The sequence below is a fragment of the Pelecanus crispus genome, chromosome 12, assembly GCF_030463565.1.
Source record: "Pelecanus crispus isolate bPelCri1 chromosome 12, bPelCri1.pri, whole genome shotgun sequence".
Lineage (NCBI taxonomy): Eukaryota > Metazoa > Chordata > Aves > Pelecaniformes > Pelecanidae > Pelecanus > Pelecanus crispus.
This window is the reverse complement of record NC_134654.1, coordinates 4261193-4276250: the sequence shown is the minus strand read 5'-3', so window position 1 is coordinate 4276250 and position 15058 is coordinate 4261193. Positions and strand designations below refer to the sequence as shown.

General features: G+C 44.0%; 1 protein-coding gene across 5 annotated transcripts in view; it reads left to right on the top strand.

Annotated features, from left to right (window-relative positions):
- The first annotated feature begins 2579 nt into the window (after positions 1–2579).
- The window catches only part of PPM1E (protein phosphatase, Mg2+/Mn2+ dependent 1E), a 72909-nt gene continuing 60430 nt past the window's right edge, over positions 2580–15058 (top strand). For 4 of the 5 annotated variants that reach the window (XR_012831562.1, XR_012831560.1, XR_012831561.1 and 1 more), the window contains exon 1: positions 2595–2947. Coding sequence is in view for 1 of the 5 variants with exons in the window: in XM_075720244.1 (XP_075576359.1) it covers positions 2595–2947 (353 nt within the window). In the remaining 4 variants the exon portion in view is untranslated. Of the gene's footprint in view, positions 2948–15058 lie in introns of all 5 variants that reach the window. The other variant, XM_075720244.1, reaches the window with a different exon arrangement.

Genomic DNA, 15058 nt, shown 5'->3' with positions numbered 1-15058 from the left:
TGGACAGCAGTAAGTAACAGTGTGGCTACCTTCCGTGGTAATTGCCCACCCCACTGTCTCCATAGAGTGAAGTGATCGCGGGTTCCTGGCTGCCTAACTTAGCCATACCACCCACAGCTACCATATGTTCCACATTGCAGGTTAATAAGAATGGTTTTTCGCCTTTCCCTCCCAGAAACAAATGTCAGCATGGCTTAGAGCCATAAGCTCTTTATTTAATATTGAAGCAAAACAATACTATCTTGACCGTAGTGCCAAAACTTGACAAAGTATCCCGAGTATGGAGTTCTACTCTATTTCATTTTAATTAGTGTCCTTTGCAATTAGACAAATGATGAAAAGCACATGGGGACTGTCAAGATGAATCAAGGACATCTGGTAACTTTAACAGTTCAACATGAAACAGAGTAGGTATTACTCTCAGATACTCTTATGTGCTGCTTGAAACAACTGAAAAAATATACAATTAACAAAAATTGGAGAAAAAGACTATCTAAATGCTTTCAAATCTTTTCTTGGATAGCCTTAATTGCTGTTTGTCGTACAACACGAATCTGATCATACATCTTGTTGAATTAGCTGTCATTTCCCTAAGATATTGTTACAACAGGCATTTTTAGAATTGAGATCATATTGCACTAAGATTATCTGGATTGTAGTTTCTTAGAAACTCCAGCTGCCTCTGAATTACTAGTGAAAAACAACTAATCATGAACTTAAAACTGCTTTTTTGATACTTGCATTGATACACATTCTCTTGAGGCTTGTGACTCACTGGTGACGCAGTACACACGAACCTAAAAAAAAAAAAAAAACCAAAACAACAAAATCCAGCAATGACATCATCAGGTGCAACTGTGGGCTACCTTTTCAAAAAGAACTGCAATGTTTTTTACCCTTCAAACCCACCCCGTGTTCCTAAATAAATGAATGTTAAGCTGAAAATATATAAATGGTATACTGAAAAAGAAAATACTTAGAGATACCCTTTCAGGAGAAGCTATGGAATTTTCTGTCACTTTAATAGCTTTTGGCTGTGAAAGACTAAGACTAACTGTGACAATCACATTTTTAACTCTCATGGCTTTTACATATTCACAAGATTGCAATATGATCAGTCAATGCAGTTGCCGGAAATATTCTAAAATTAGTTTGGCTCCGAAATAACAATTCACCAAAGAGAAGACAGATTTACAGCAGCACCTGACACGCAGAGGTAATTACTACAATGCAGAGAACAACAGGTTTCAGCAAGCTACCGTCCTTGTTATAATCCATTAAAATCCGAGAAGATTTTTGCGTGAGGCTTGTGATTTGGCCATTTCTCAAGGTGTATCTGACATTAAGGATATCGTTCCCTCCCACGTGTACAAGCTATTTTAAATGCGTGGCAATTATACCTGTTCGTCGTCGGTATTTATGGACCCCATAGCTCTGAAAATAGCTTTTCAGCAGCAATGAAGAAAACAAGCCAAAATGCCTTTTGTGAATGGGAGACGTTTGGTAGGCAGCAGTAGAATATCAGCTACGGTTTGTCTCCCACTGACTGGGCAGCAAGTTTTTTAAGTTTCGTTCGGCGTAACATCTTCGGCTGCTTGCGAACTGCCCTTTGCCAGAACATCGAACGCGTAGATACCATGTAACGTATGGTTTGTGCAACCACGGGGCTATGCATATGCCGATCTCGAACGCCAATTAGCGTCGGAAGTTTTGTGGCCGAGTGTTGGGAAGGGGTACCCCCCACCCCAGAGCTCCCCTCCCCGGGGAGCCGGGGGAGCGTTTGGAAAGGCGAGGGGTGGGGAGCCGGGGGCTCAGGGCCCCACGGCCGCGGGAAGCCCGCCCCGGTGACCGCCCTCGGTGCGGGGCAGCCCGGGCCCGCACCCGCCGCACCGCAGGGCTTCCGGAGGGGACATCTTTGCTGAAACACCGTTAGCCGCCAGCTCCCCTCACCCTGTAACCCGCTCCGATTTCAAAACCGCTCTTCAGAGGCTCCGCCCGCGGGCCAGCGATGCCCCCGCACCGCGAGGCGAGGCCGGGCCGCCCCCAGCCCCGGCCCCGCTTAACCCTCCGGCCGCGGCCCGGCAGCGAGCGGGGAGCCCGCGGCGGCGGCGGCGGCGCCGGAAGCGATGAGCGCAGGGAAACCCTGAGGCGGAGGTTCGGTAACAGGGAGCGCGCGCTCAGGTCTCCTTCGGGTTCCTGTGAGGAACCTACGCGTCTGGCCGCCTTGCCGTGACTCATCGCACCGGCGGGCTGCCGGCGCGTCCTGCCCTCCACCTGCCGCTCCGCTCCGCTCCGCCCGCCTTCCCGCCCCGCCGCGCTGCCCTCAGGCCGCGGCCGCCTTCCCGCCCCCGCCGCGCGCCGGGCTCCCCTCAGGCCGCGGCCCGGCTCCCTCAGCGCCGCCCGCGCTCCCGCCGCCGAGGCGCGCGCACCCCCCCCCCTCCTCCCGCGGCGTGCGCGCCCCCGCGGGCCCGGCTCGGGAGCGCGCGCGCAGGCGGGCGGGCGGGCGGGAGGCGGCAGCCGGCGGCGGCGGCGGGCAGGGAGCTCTCTGCGGGCGCAGTGCTGATCCGCCGGCGGGCGGCCGGGAATGCGAAGCAATGGCCGCGGGCGGCTCGGGCAGCGGCAGCGCGGAGGAGAAGAGCTACCGCCGCTTCCTCGAGCTGTTCTTGGGCGAGTTCCGCGGGCCCTTCGGGGCAGAGCCGGCGCCCGCTCCCCCCCCCGCTGCCGACGCCGCGGCCGCCGCTGACGAGGAGCCCGGGGCAGAGGGAGAAGCGGGAACGGCCGCCGAGGCGGAGGAGGGCGAGGGCGACGCCGGCGACCCTCAGCCGCCCGCCCCGCCGCCGCCTCCGCCGCCGCTGCCCCCGCTGCCCCGGCCGCTCTCGGAGTACATCACGGAGGAGGAGGTGGAGGGCGAGTGCCTGGACCTCTGCCTGCAGCAGCTCTACAAGTAGTGAGTGCCGGGCCCAGGGCAGCCCCGCCGCCCTGAGGGCAGGGGAGGGGAGGGGAGGGAGCCCGCCGTGTGGGGCCGAGGGGAGCCCCCGGTGTGGGGAGAGGCGGGGGCCGGCTGTGGGGCTGGGGGATCCCTCTGGTGTGAGGGGAACCCTCGGTGTGGGGCTGGGGGATCCCTCTGGTGTGAGGGGAACCCTCCGGTGTGGGGCTGGGGGATCCCTCTGGTGTGAGGGGAACCCTCCGGTGTGGGGCTGGGGGATCCCTCCCATGTGGGGGGAACCCTCCGGTGTGGGGCTGGGGGATCCCTCTGGTGTGAGGGGAACCCTCCGGTGTGGGGCTGGGGGATCCCTCTGGTGTGAGGGGAACCCTCCGGTGTGGGGCTGGGGGATCCCTCTGGTGTGAGGGGAACCCTCGGTGTGGGGCTGGGGGATCCCTCTGGTGTGAGGGGAACCCTCCGGTGTGGGGCTGGGGGATCCCTCCCATGTGGGGGGAACCCTCCGGTGTGGGGCTGGGGGATCCCTCCCATGTGGGGGGAACCCTCCGGTGTGGGGCTGGGGGATCCCTCTGGTGTGAGGGGAACCCTCCGGTGTGGGGCTGGGGGATCCCTCCCATGTGGGGGGAACCCTCCGGTGTGGGGCTGGGGGATCCCTCTGGTGTGAGGGGAACCCTCTGGTGTGGGGCTGGGGGATCCCTCTGGTGTGAGGGGAACCCTCCGGTGTGGGGCTGGGGGATCCCTCCCGTGTGGGGGGAACCCTCCGGTGTGGGGCTGGGGGATCCCTCTGGTGTGAGGGGAACGCTCCGGTGTGGGTCTGGGGGGATCCCTCTGGTGTGAGGGGAACCCTCCGGTGTGGGGCTGGGGGATCCCTCTGGTGTGAGGGGAACGCTCTGGTGTGGGTCTGGGGGGATCCCTCCTGTATGAGGGGAACCCTCCGGTGTGGGATCCGTCCTGTGTGGGGGGAACGCTCCGGTGTGGGGCTGAGGAGATCCCTCCGGTGTGGGGGGTAAGCTCCCGTGTGGGGCTGGGGGGATCCCTCCTGTGTGGGAGGATCCCTCCTGTGTGGGGGGATCCCTCCGGTGTGGGGCTGAGGGGATCCCTCCCGTGTGGGGGGGAACGCTCCGGTGTGGGGCTGAGGGGATCCCTCCTGTGTGGGGGGAACGCTCCGGTGTGGGGCTGAGGGACACCATCCTGCTGGGGGAGGCGAGGGCAGGGTGCCTGGGGAGGGGACGGTCCCCCAGGCAAGGAGTTGAGGACTTTGGTGGTGCTGAGCTGCTCAGGATCGAAGCATCCTGCTCTGTCCTGTTCCCCCCTGCCCAAAAACACGCCTCTGCTCTCTGTCCCCCTCCTTCCCGCTCGCCGGGACAGGGAGCGAAGGGAACAGACAAGGGAGAGCCCCGAGCATCCATCTGGAGAGCAGCTTGCTTGGGGGGGGGGGGGGGGGGGGATGTCTCACGCTCTGATGCCAAAGCAGGAGGGGGGGTTGCCTGTGGTTGATTGTACTGAGGCTTGAAATTGAAATGTTCCCTGCGTGAGGGTTTATAAATGGGGAAGCCTCTGCCAAGAAAGAAGGAAGGGGGAGAGAACAAGGGGCAAGGAAAGAGAGGCAGTCTGTCCCCTTCCCCCCTCCGAAAAATCCCCACGTCGAGAAAACCACACCGCGTATTTACAGACCAGGGAGAAGAGAGGAGTAGAAAGCCTTAGGAGAAAGCTCTCCATAATCATGGGGCTCTTTCTACCGTCAGCTGGGGAAGCCAGCTATACTCTGTTCTGTACGGAGGCAGTTTCCAGAGCTGTGCTTTCTAAAGGCTGGTGCATAAAGAGGAAACAGATGGGATCTGTTCCCAGTGTGAAAAGTCTATGGACTGAAACCTAAAGATCAGTTCCCAGTGCCTCGTATTGTGCTCAGCTTTGGCTTTGAAGGCTTGAAATAGAAATGGTTGGTAGTGGCGTTTCTTTAGGAACGTTTTTAAACTGATGCCACAGGAGGAGACAAATGAACCTGTGAAAATATGCACAGCGCACCGGGGAGCTTTCTGCCATTGAGCCGATAATTGTAATGAGAGGTGTTACTCAGTCGCGAAAATAAATAAATAAAGACCCGGGTTTTACAACTGCATGGTCTGTTTCTATTCAATTCTCCTCTGCCCTCTGCGTTTGTGGACGACGGGGACAACACAATGATAGCTGCAGAGGACAAAGCTCTCCTATCCACACATGCTCACCCTGACACCTTTAGAAAGTCTTTCTCTGGAATACAGCAGCACGTTCATAGGATGTGCTAGAGAGGAGAGAGGCAAGTCCCTTCTAGGTATTTGGAACGTGGTTTGGGTTTTTTTTTAAAACAGACTTGTGAAATCAAAAGTCAGATTAGTTTAAATAAAGTTTTCGCTGTAGAGGAGATTATTTTAAAGTATTATTTAAAGTATGTCTATGAAATGATTTTGAACTTGAATTCTGCCACTCCTCCCCCCCACTCTTTTTGCTTGTCCCCATGCCCCAGGACAGGCAGACTTAGATTCCCCAGTTTCTGAGGGGCATATTCACGGATGAAATTATTAAGGGGGGGGGGCGGGGAACAAAAGACATTTTGAAAGTATTCTTTATATCAGGATAGCTCTTGCTAGGTTGTGGGGTTGGGGTTTTGTTTGTTTTCGGCCTTTGTATAAATCTTTCGATGGTTACTCAATGAAGCGTCTCCTTGGCTTTGTTTATGGTGAAATCAATGCAGACTTCCTTCTATAGGCACCTACATTATGAAGCAAAAAGCAATATCTGCCTCAAAATTAAGGGAGCAGGGGATCATGTTGTAAGAAAATTGTTTTCCAAAGGCTTAAATATTTTGTCAATGTATAGAAAATGCATTTGCAAATAGTAAATTAGTATCTTTTAGCTGAAGATTGATAGACATTGATTTATATCTGTCTAGCTAACTACAACATGTAATTCTTTGAAATATTTTAAAATATTATAAACCAAATAACTTTTAATACAGAGCACTAAACTGAAATAGCTTTTTCTTGAGTGATGGTGGAATCTGAGGTAAGTGCAAGTGTGCAAAACTGTTCTTCAGGTAAAGTGTTGTATTTTTGGTACGCTCTCCAGTCACCAGAGAAACTTAAAACTGTTGCAAGATTATAAAACAGGCAAAAGTAGAATGTCTTCCCCATTTACAGCTAAGGGTTCAACTAGTCAGATGATTCCAGAGATGGGAAACTTCATGCATATGAGTAAAGCTACTCTTGTGCCAACTGGTTATGATAGTGTTAAAAAAAAAAAAAAAGCACATGAAAACTCATGTGAAGGGGAATATTTTATTGGTATGTCATTAGCAAGAAAGACTGTATTGTGAAGGCATGTTTTCTGTAACTCTAACTATATATTAGTGAAATGACTGGTTTGCTTCATATGTAGCATGAGGATAAAACCCATTACTGTGAAAAAACCAACAGCTGCTTTTCAGCTATTTTAAGCACACTGCTTTAGTTCTTCTTGAGGGAAGTAAGACCATCTCAAAAATGAGAACATATTGCCAATCATGAAAGAATGTAATGGTTTTCTGCCACTGTGTAGATCAGTATCAGAGAGTTCCTATTTATGAGATTTTCCTGCTATTTTCCAAAAGACTCATATTCCCCTCTGAGATTTCCAGTTCCCGGTTTCTTTCTAGAGACTGCATATGCTTGGAAAATTAGATTAATGTAATCTTTATATCTGTCTAAATGCCACAAAATGTGTACTGTGTGCCGCCTTAGTGACCCTCCACAGAATCAAACTGATCAACAGGAGGTACCTTAGATGAAGAAAATAATCCAAAAAGAGTAACTTTTGAGGAATTGCATTGGAACATTGGATGATAGCTTGAAAGTTCATTTTGTGATTATCTTCTCTAACACTTTATTCAAGAGAAAGGTATATAATTTAAACAGTTTCTATGTAGAAACAAACACAGTAAGGGCTTAATCTTAAATTTATTAAATGAGACCTTATCGCTTGCTTCTACTGATTCAGGAGTTGACCTCATTTCTGACTTATTTTAAAGGAAGAAGTTACTGACTTGATGTAACAAAGTTAGATATCATGCTCTGTTCTTTTCCTCGTCCTACTGATACTTTTATTAAACCTAATGTATTTAAAAAGCTAGTTCTTGATAAGACATCTGAAAAACTAATCAACAGAGATGCGGTTGCTAAGAGAGGAGAGGGCCAGACTGAGTTAAACAGAGCACCCTTAGAAGTGCCATTGGGAAGAACAAATTTATCTTACTGTTACATTTTTTTCCTGTGCAAATGAAATAATTTGAAAAATTCAGTTGTATATTGTATGTGCTTGCTTCTCCCCCCCCCCTTCCCCTGAATAGATATAATCAGTGTCGTTTGTAGGGGTAGGTTTCATTTCGGTGATTTTGGTGGTGCAATATTTTGCTTTCAAATATTTATTTAGAAACATCTTTAGCAAGCTTAGAAAGTAGGTATATTTCTCCCGTGCTGAGATTTACAAAAGATGGAAAGTGTAAAAAAAAAAAAAAAAAAAAAAAAAAAAAGTTATGTCATCTTAAGTGCTTAACTAAGGCACTGATGACAAACTGATTATTCTGAGGACTGCAAAAATCTTGCTCTGATTTGGAATATGAAAAGAAAAACTTGTAAGCATTACCCTTTTAGATTTCTTTGCAGAATACTATGCAACATTCACAGAATATCATAGATCCCAAGTTTAGGATTAAAAAATGCAATACTTGAAGCAAGATGTTTTTAAATTGATTCTTTATTTTAAAGAGAGAAAATATTTTTATTTAGGTTTAAGTATTCCCCACAGTCCTGCTATGAAAAATCAAGAAAGACAACGTAGATTCAACCTTTTACATCAGAATTATTTAAAATGTGGACAGTAAATAAGAGTGGAGTTCTTGCCCCTCAACTTGCCATTTCAAGGTAAAGAGGAAGAACTTTTCATGGTAATTTTACATGAGCAGAGATGTTTTTTTTTTATAAAGTAAGTTCTTAACTTGAAAACAATGTTCTGTCTGCCTCTGGCACTTATGAGTGAAGAGACCGTATCCTCTCCCTTTAAAAAGCAGATGTACATGTTTTTAACTTGCTTTCTTAACCCCTACTGTATGAGAGCTGGCATTGTTGTCACTATCTGTAAACTAAAATTCATATATTATGCTAGATTGGCTTTTTTAACATCATATTAAATAGGCTGTGATGTTTTATTCTTTGATAATTTGTCTTTTATCACCTATACTGTTGGTTGCAATCTAAAAGCCCTTTTAGGAAATATAATTAACTACTTGCCGTCTCTAACATTAATCACAAGGACCAACAAAAAAGAAATACCATCCTTTTTAAGATAGTACTTGTTTCATCTTCTTTTGTGAGGTTTTACAATGGAAATGGTGATAATGTTGGCCCGTGGTCACAATTAACAACTGGAGTAGATGTTGGTTGCACCTGTTTGGGGAATTTTCTAATGGTTAATGAGGAGGTTTGACAGAGACCATTACATTTCCCACCCCCAGCTCTGTTGATGGTTTGGTTCTGCACCGTAGCTTGTTCTTGGGTAAGAGCATGACGGTGTTATGGCCTGAGGGAGGGGAAGGGAGGAGAGCCAGGTTGTAGCTGTGTTAATGTCTCACTGGAGCCGCCTCCAAGATTAGGAATCTCTTCCTGAGGGTAGTTGTTGAGCTGGCTGCTGCCAGCCATATGCTAGAGAGTGAGCAACAGTGGCCGGGGGTCCCAGAGGCTCAGCAGTGAGCACCAAGCTCTGCTGCTGACGTGTAGAGCTGTGTGGGTATGGCTGCTGATGCTAATGTCCTCAGACCCAAGGGATTTTGGTCCTAGAAACCCTGTAGAGGATTCTCTGTAGAGAAATTCTAAATCATCTGATAGAAGCGTATGCAGAAAGTTGAGAGAACTTCAGTATTGTTATTAATACCTTATTAGTCTTTAAAAGAAGCTACTACAAAATTCAACCCATGTATTGGATGATGGTGATGTCGCAGCACACAGAGATGGGCACATTTCATAAGCTGTAGACTGGAAATCGTTATAATCTACAAATAGGTAGTATTTAATGATAATCACTTTCAAAACACAACTAATGGTTTACATAGTGAGAGATTCTTTAAGTTGCTTTTAAGGCATATTCAGTTCATGCTCCCACGCTTTGAAAAATACTGAATCAAATAAAATATTTTGATACTGCTTTTAAAAAAAGAGTATCAGCTAAAATGAGCTATTTAAATTGCAGATTTATATTTTGTAATGATTAACATATATGGTGACATTTCAAAACTTACTAATTTATGATTAAAAGGATGCTGAGTTTGTCAAGTGCAATGGTGACTATGCTTGGAAGTTTCTTTATATAGCATTAAAAAAAATCATTCTTAGTGAACCGATTATGGGAATATATTCATTCCAGTGCTTTTATTTCAATGAATCTTGCTAGTAGTACGACAAATTGAAGGGACTTAATTTTGTTAGGAGCTTCTCAGACCAAGATTTTTTTTGACCCAAGAGCAAGTTGCATAGATTCTACTACTCCTAGTGAAGCTGTTTGCTTTTGCATAGGAATTGATTGAAGAATTAGATCTGTGCTAACATGTTCTTTTTTTGGACCTTATATAACCACTGTTGAAACTAGATTGAGTTATCAAGAAAGAATGTATATATGAATCTGTATAATGAATTTTACTTGTAATATGTTACTTTTCGTTTATAAGATACTCAAAAACCATTGACTAACTAAAATCTTATTGGCCATCTTGTGAAACTACTTTTGACTCTGTCTTTTGGATGTGATGAGCATGTTAGAGCACATTCCTTCAGAGAGTTTTAGTAATTCTTCTGTTTTGCACAAAACACTCCGCATAGAATATTTTTACCCTTAAAATTCCTCATTGTAATTACCTTCAACAATGGTGGAGTACTTTGAAGAAAAAGTCTACTTAGTTGTTATTCTTTTCACAGAAGATTTAAAAAAAATATTTTTATTGATGTTCCGGTTAAACTTCTGGTTTGCTTTACAGCGTGTTAGTAGATGTTTCAGTGCCTTGACTGCTCTGTCGCTGGTGTATGCTCTCATTCATTTTTTAACAGGAGATGTTCTTTGAACCATGCTGCAAGTCTGTCTTATGCAATGCAGTCATGATTATGTAATGCAAATGGTTATAAAAATAACTATGTCCTGGACAATATGTGTCCATGACATGTTAGTAACCTATGACATGCTACTAAACTGTAAATGGTTGTTGCTATGTAATATAGTGTAGGTTCTCATCTTTGGTTTAGCTGGTAGCCTCCTTATTTTCTGTGTGCCTTAGCATAGTTTCCAGGAGGATCTGCTCCATGATCTTGCTGGGCACAGGGGTGAGACTGGTTGGCCTGTAGTTTCCTGGGTCTTTCTTTTTTCCTTTTTTAAAAATGGGGGTTATGTTTCCCCTTTTCCAGTCAGCGGGAATTTCACCAGACTGCACAACTTCTCAGATATGATGGATAGCGGCTTAGCAACTTCATCCACCAGTTCCCTCAGGACCTGTGGATGCATCTCATCAGGTCCCATGGACTTGTGCACCTTCGGGTTCCTCTGATGGTATCAAACCTGATCTTCTCCTACAGCGGGCAGCTCTTTGTTCTCCCAGTCTCTGCCTTTGCCTTCTGCGACTTGGGTGGTGTGGCTTGAGCACTTGCTGGTGAAGACTGAGGCAAAAAAGTCACTGAGTACCCCAGGCTTCTCCATATCGCGGGTAACCAGGTCTCCCATTTCCTTCTGGAGAGGGCCCACATTTCTCCTAGTCTTCCTTTTATCACTGACATACCTGTAGGAGCTTTTCTTGTTGCCCTTGAAGTCCCTGGTCAGATTTAATTCTATCAGGACTTTAGCTTTCCTAACCTGATCCCTGGCTGCTCAGACAATTTCTCTGTATTCCTCCCTTCCTCCCAGGCTACCTGTCCTTGCTTCCACCCTCTGTAGGCTGCCTTTTTGTGTTTGACTTTGTCCAGGAGCTTCTTGTTCATCCATGCAGGCCTCCTGGTGTTTTTGCCTGACTCCCTCTTTGTTGGGATGCATTGCTTCTGAGCTTGGAGGAGGTGATCCTTGAATATTAACCAGCTTTCTTGGGCCCCTCTTCCCTCCAGGGCTTTATCGCACGGTACTCTACCAAGCAGGTTCCTGAAGAGGCCAAATGCTGCTCTCCAGAAGTCCAGGGTAGTGAGCTTGCTGTGCACCCTCCTCGGTGCCCTAAAGATCTTGAACTCCACCATTTCATGGTCACTGCAGCCAAGGCTGCCCTTGAACTTCACATTCCCCACCAGCCCCTCCTTATTGGCGAGAACAAGGTCCAGCATAGCACCTCTCCTCGTTGGCTCCTCTGTCACTTGGAGAAGGAAGTTACCATCAACGCACTCCAGGAACCTCCTGGATTGCTTATGCCCTGCTGTGTACCCAACAGGTATTGTGGGTTTCTGCTGTGCCTTTGTACTTCATTAGGAAGAAACAACATTACTCGCCTTTAATAAGATGTTTTATAAAGAAGTAATCGTCAGAGTCATAAATTAGAACTGCACAGGAAATAGCTACCCTTGGGTACTTTAATAATTAATACAGAAGTTAAACGAGTTAACTAGATTGCAGGATTACCTCCGTTTATGTTTATATTGGATGGAAAACAGCTAAAGGCAACTAATGATTGAGTAACTGAACCAACATTTTAAGCTGTAGTACTGCTCACCAGTGCTGAACTCTGCATGCAATCAGTTGAAAATTTGGTATTTTTTGTTGGTAAAGCAGGATTAAAAAGTTGACTCCTAGACTTTGATCATGGGAAAATGTGCTTGGATGCAGAGAAGTCTAAATTGGGAAACATTTGTGCTTTCTTGTAGCTGTAATTACAATAAAGGAATATTTGATTAATTGGGTAAAATTGTGGGTAGCTGCTTAAAGTTAATTTTCTCAGAGGATATGATTTTGAAGCTATTTTTGCTGGCCTTTTGTGATCCTGTAAAGTCTGTTAAATTGTACCTAACAATTTTTCAAGTTTAGGTTTTTTTGCTCTTCATTTACAATAAAGAATTTGAGTACTTTCTCTCATTTGAGAATATGATTTTTTCATAGGCTCTGTACTTCCATCGTGATGTAACTAAAAATAGAAGCAGCATATAAAAATAGGCCTTGGCATTTTAACTTCTTGGCACTGTCTCTAGGGCTGTTCCTTTCACCTCAGGCTATGACCTTCTTACTGAGGTTCAAAAATCTGAAATGAATGTGGTAAGTTATTCCTCGTTAGTGTTACGAACACTGTATTCTACATGTTATATTAATTAGCTTCTAGAATGATTCTTTTACCTTCAGTCCTAACTTGAAGTTATGGAAGGCTGAAACCCCCACACTCTAGTTGAGAATTCAGCAAATAGTTATGTGTTTTCTTTTTCTGTTTCTCAACAGAGAAAATATTAGGTAACTAGAATTTGGTTTTCTGTGTATACTAGCTTTACATGCAATGAGCTTTTGCTCAATTAGACATTGCTTGATTGTTTTTTTAAATTATATGCTATCATTTATAAAGCTCATAATACATTTTCTTTTTTTAATAAGGTATTTGGTTTATTAGTTTCTAACAGATCACCTGAAAATCAAGGGAAACATTCAGTTCCTACTGGGACCTATGGGCCCAGTTGAGGACAGTGGTAAACTATCTAAAATTCCTACCTGCACAAAAAGTAGGAGTTTAAACTAATAAGCTAATACAAACTAATTGTACGCACTTACATATACAGCATGATATGTATTTTAAACTAAAGCTTTTACCAGCTTTTCTTACAGGTGGTGTCATTCTGTTTAAGTCATCTAATCGTTGTGTTTGAGGCAAATACGATTGAATGCATGTATTTATATATAAAGATCCCTATCTTAAAAGAGTTTATGCTCTCAGCTGTCTTATTACCACTTCCTTCTGAAAAGCTGTGTAAAAACCTACGTGTTAGGTAACAAGAAGTCAGAAGCTCAATATTTCTAGAGATTAGGAGGAACACTATTGTTTGGGGAACAGATATGCTTTCTGCTTGCAGAACATGGGTGCATTGGGTTGTTCTTAGTTCTGCTTTCTTACTGGAGTGTACTCCACAGAGATTAAGGGATGTATCTGTTATAAAATGAATTTAATGTCTCCTCTTGGCACTCTGAAAATGTTATGCCAGATTTTAGAAGAAAATGAATTGGTCCTAACCTTAACATTAAAATGTGAATTGTTGGTGAAAGTGCCCCCAGTAGAAACGAGCATTGATACAAATACTGTGCTGAAGTACTAAGGTTAGTCTATGTTAAGTTCAAATAAACATCAGTTATAATAGTTAACAGAGATCTTGGATTTTTACTGAATATTTTAAAATTTCTACACATGGAAGAGATTTCAAAGTGGTGCTTGTATATATGATTCCAGTGTGATGGCAAATAGTAGTAACTAATAGTAGTTTTGATGTGCGCAAAAAAGATTAAATTTGAGCTGTATTCATGTCTTAGAAATCTAAAGAGAAAGTGAGAGATATTATTCATTTGTGATACCTGATGGATCAGAAGAGAGAAAGAACTTCCCCCTGACCAAATACTGCACATCCTTTAAAAATTAAAAGAAAAGCGTGAGCTCTTTTCTCTGGCCTTTAACTTTTTACCTCAATGGTACGAACTGTGTAAAATCCATGAGAAGAATTGTCTTCCATATAAGCAGAGGGTTAGAGTTATTGCTGTGTAACACTTGTGCAATTCCCATTGAAATAAATGGAGAAAAGATGTAGTTTCCAAGAGAGTCTGGCTGGGTGTGTATGCCCAGGCTGCTTGGTTGGAGAGGAGAACTGAGCCTATATTAAGTAATCGGATCCCCTTCCCCAGTGCATTGTTCAGTTGAGAATGAATTTTAAGTGGTTTAAACTTTCCTCATTGGTGTTAACCTTTTTCAGTTTGGCTGATTATGAATGACCCAAATGATCATATAGAATACTTAAAGTCTTGCTAATTACATTGTATACTAATTTTAGAAAAACATTTTTGGATATTAGTTACTTTTGGTTTAGCACCTCACAAAACTGAGTTGGTGCAATTCGCATTCACTTTGTTTTTATAAGTGCTGATGCTGTTTATGACATACAACACAGTCATTTTTAAAAGCATGAGACAAGCCACAGAGTTCTAAATCTAGCTCTGGGGATTAAAGAAAAAATAGTTTCTCCTACGAGATTACTAAATATCCTAAAATATTTTCCCCCCCAAAAAATCTTACAAACTCTCCCTATGTCTTGAGAGATGTGAGAAGAAAGGTTTGTCAGCAGGGAGTAAGAACAGGTATTTTTAGTTATCTAAAATCACTGTATATGGTAGAATACAATAAATCTGAAAAACACTTCTTAAATTCATCCTAACTAGTTGAAAATTTAATGCAGAAAGCAATGAAGTCTAAATATTTTGATCAAATTTTTTGTAAAAGGTGTTCTTCTATTTCTATTAATGTAGTTCTATATGAAATAGATTTTTAAAAAATTTCAAAATATATAATTTACTTAATAAAAAGTAGTTTTGCATTAACATATTGAAAGCTATTCAGGTTAATTTATTGTCCCCTGAAAACTGATGAAGTAATGCAATTTCTGTTTCCATGCTATGTCTGTGCGTCTTAACAGGAATAAAGACACAGGTTGTAACAGCCCCAGAAACGTTACAGTAGGACACATATGTTTGTGTGGATATGTATTTACTTGTCTGTCTAAGCAATCTTAAACACCAAATTTGATCAGTCCCTTTATGAACAGAAATTATCTAGCCAAACAGAAATTCAGAATAAAAAGGGAATTTCAAGCTATCTTGCAGTCACATCCTCTTGATTATGGAGTGGAGCAAAACATTAAATCCGGAAGTAACGCTTTGAGTGGGGACTTCTTTTTTGTTTCTAATTCTGAGAAAATCACCATCTGAAGTAGAGACAACAGAAAACATCTGTTGAGGAAGTACAGAAAGAAAAAGGAAAGCACTTTGAGGAAGTCTGCTTTATATTTGTAAAAATATGAAAAACAGCTAATCAGGTAGCATGAAATAATAAAACAGAAAGAGGAAGAAAGAATTAAA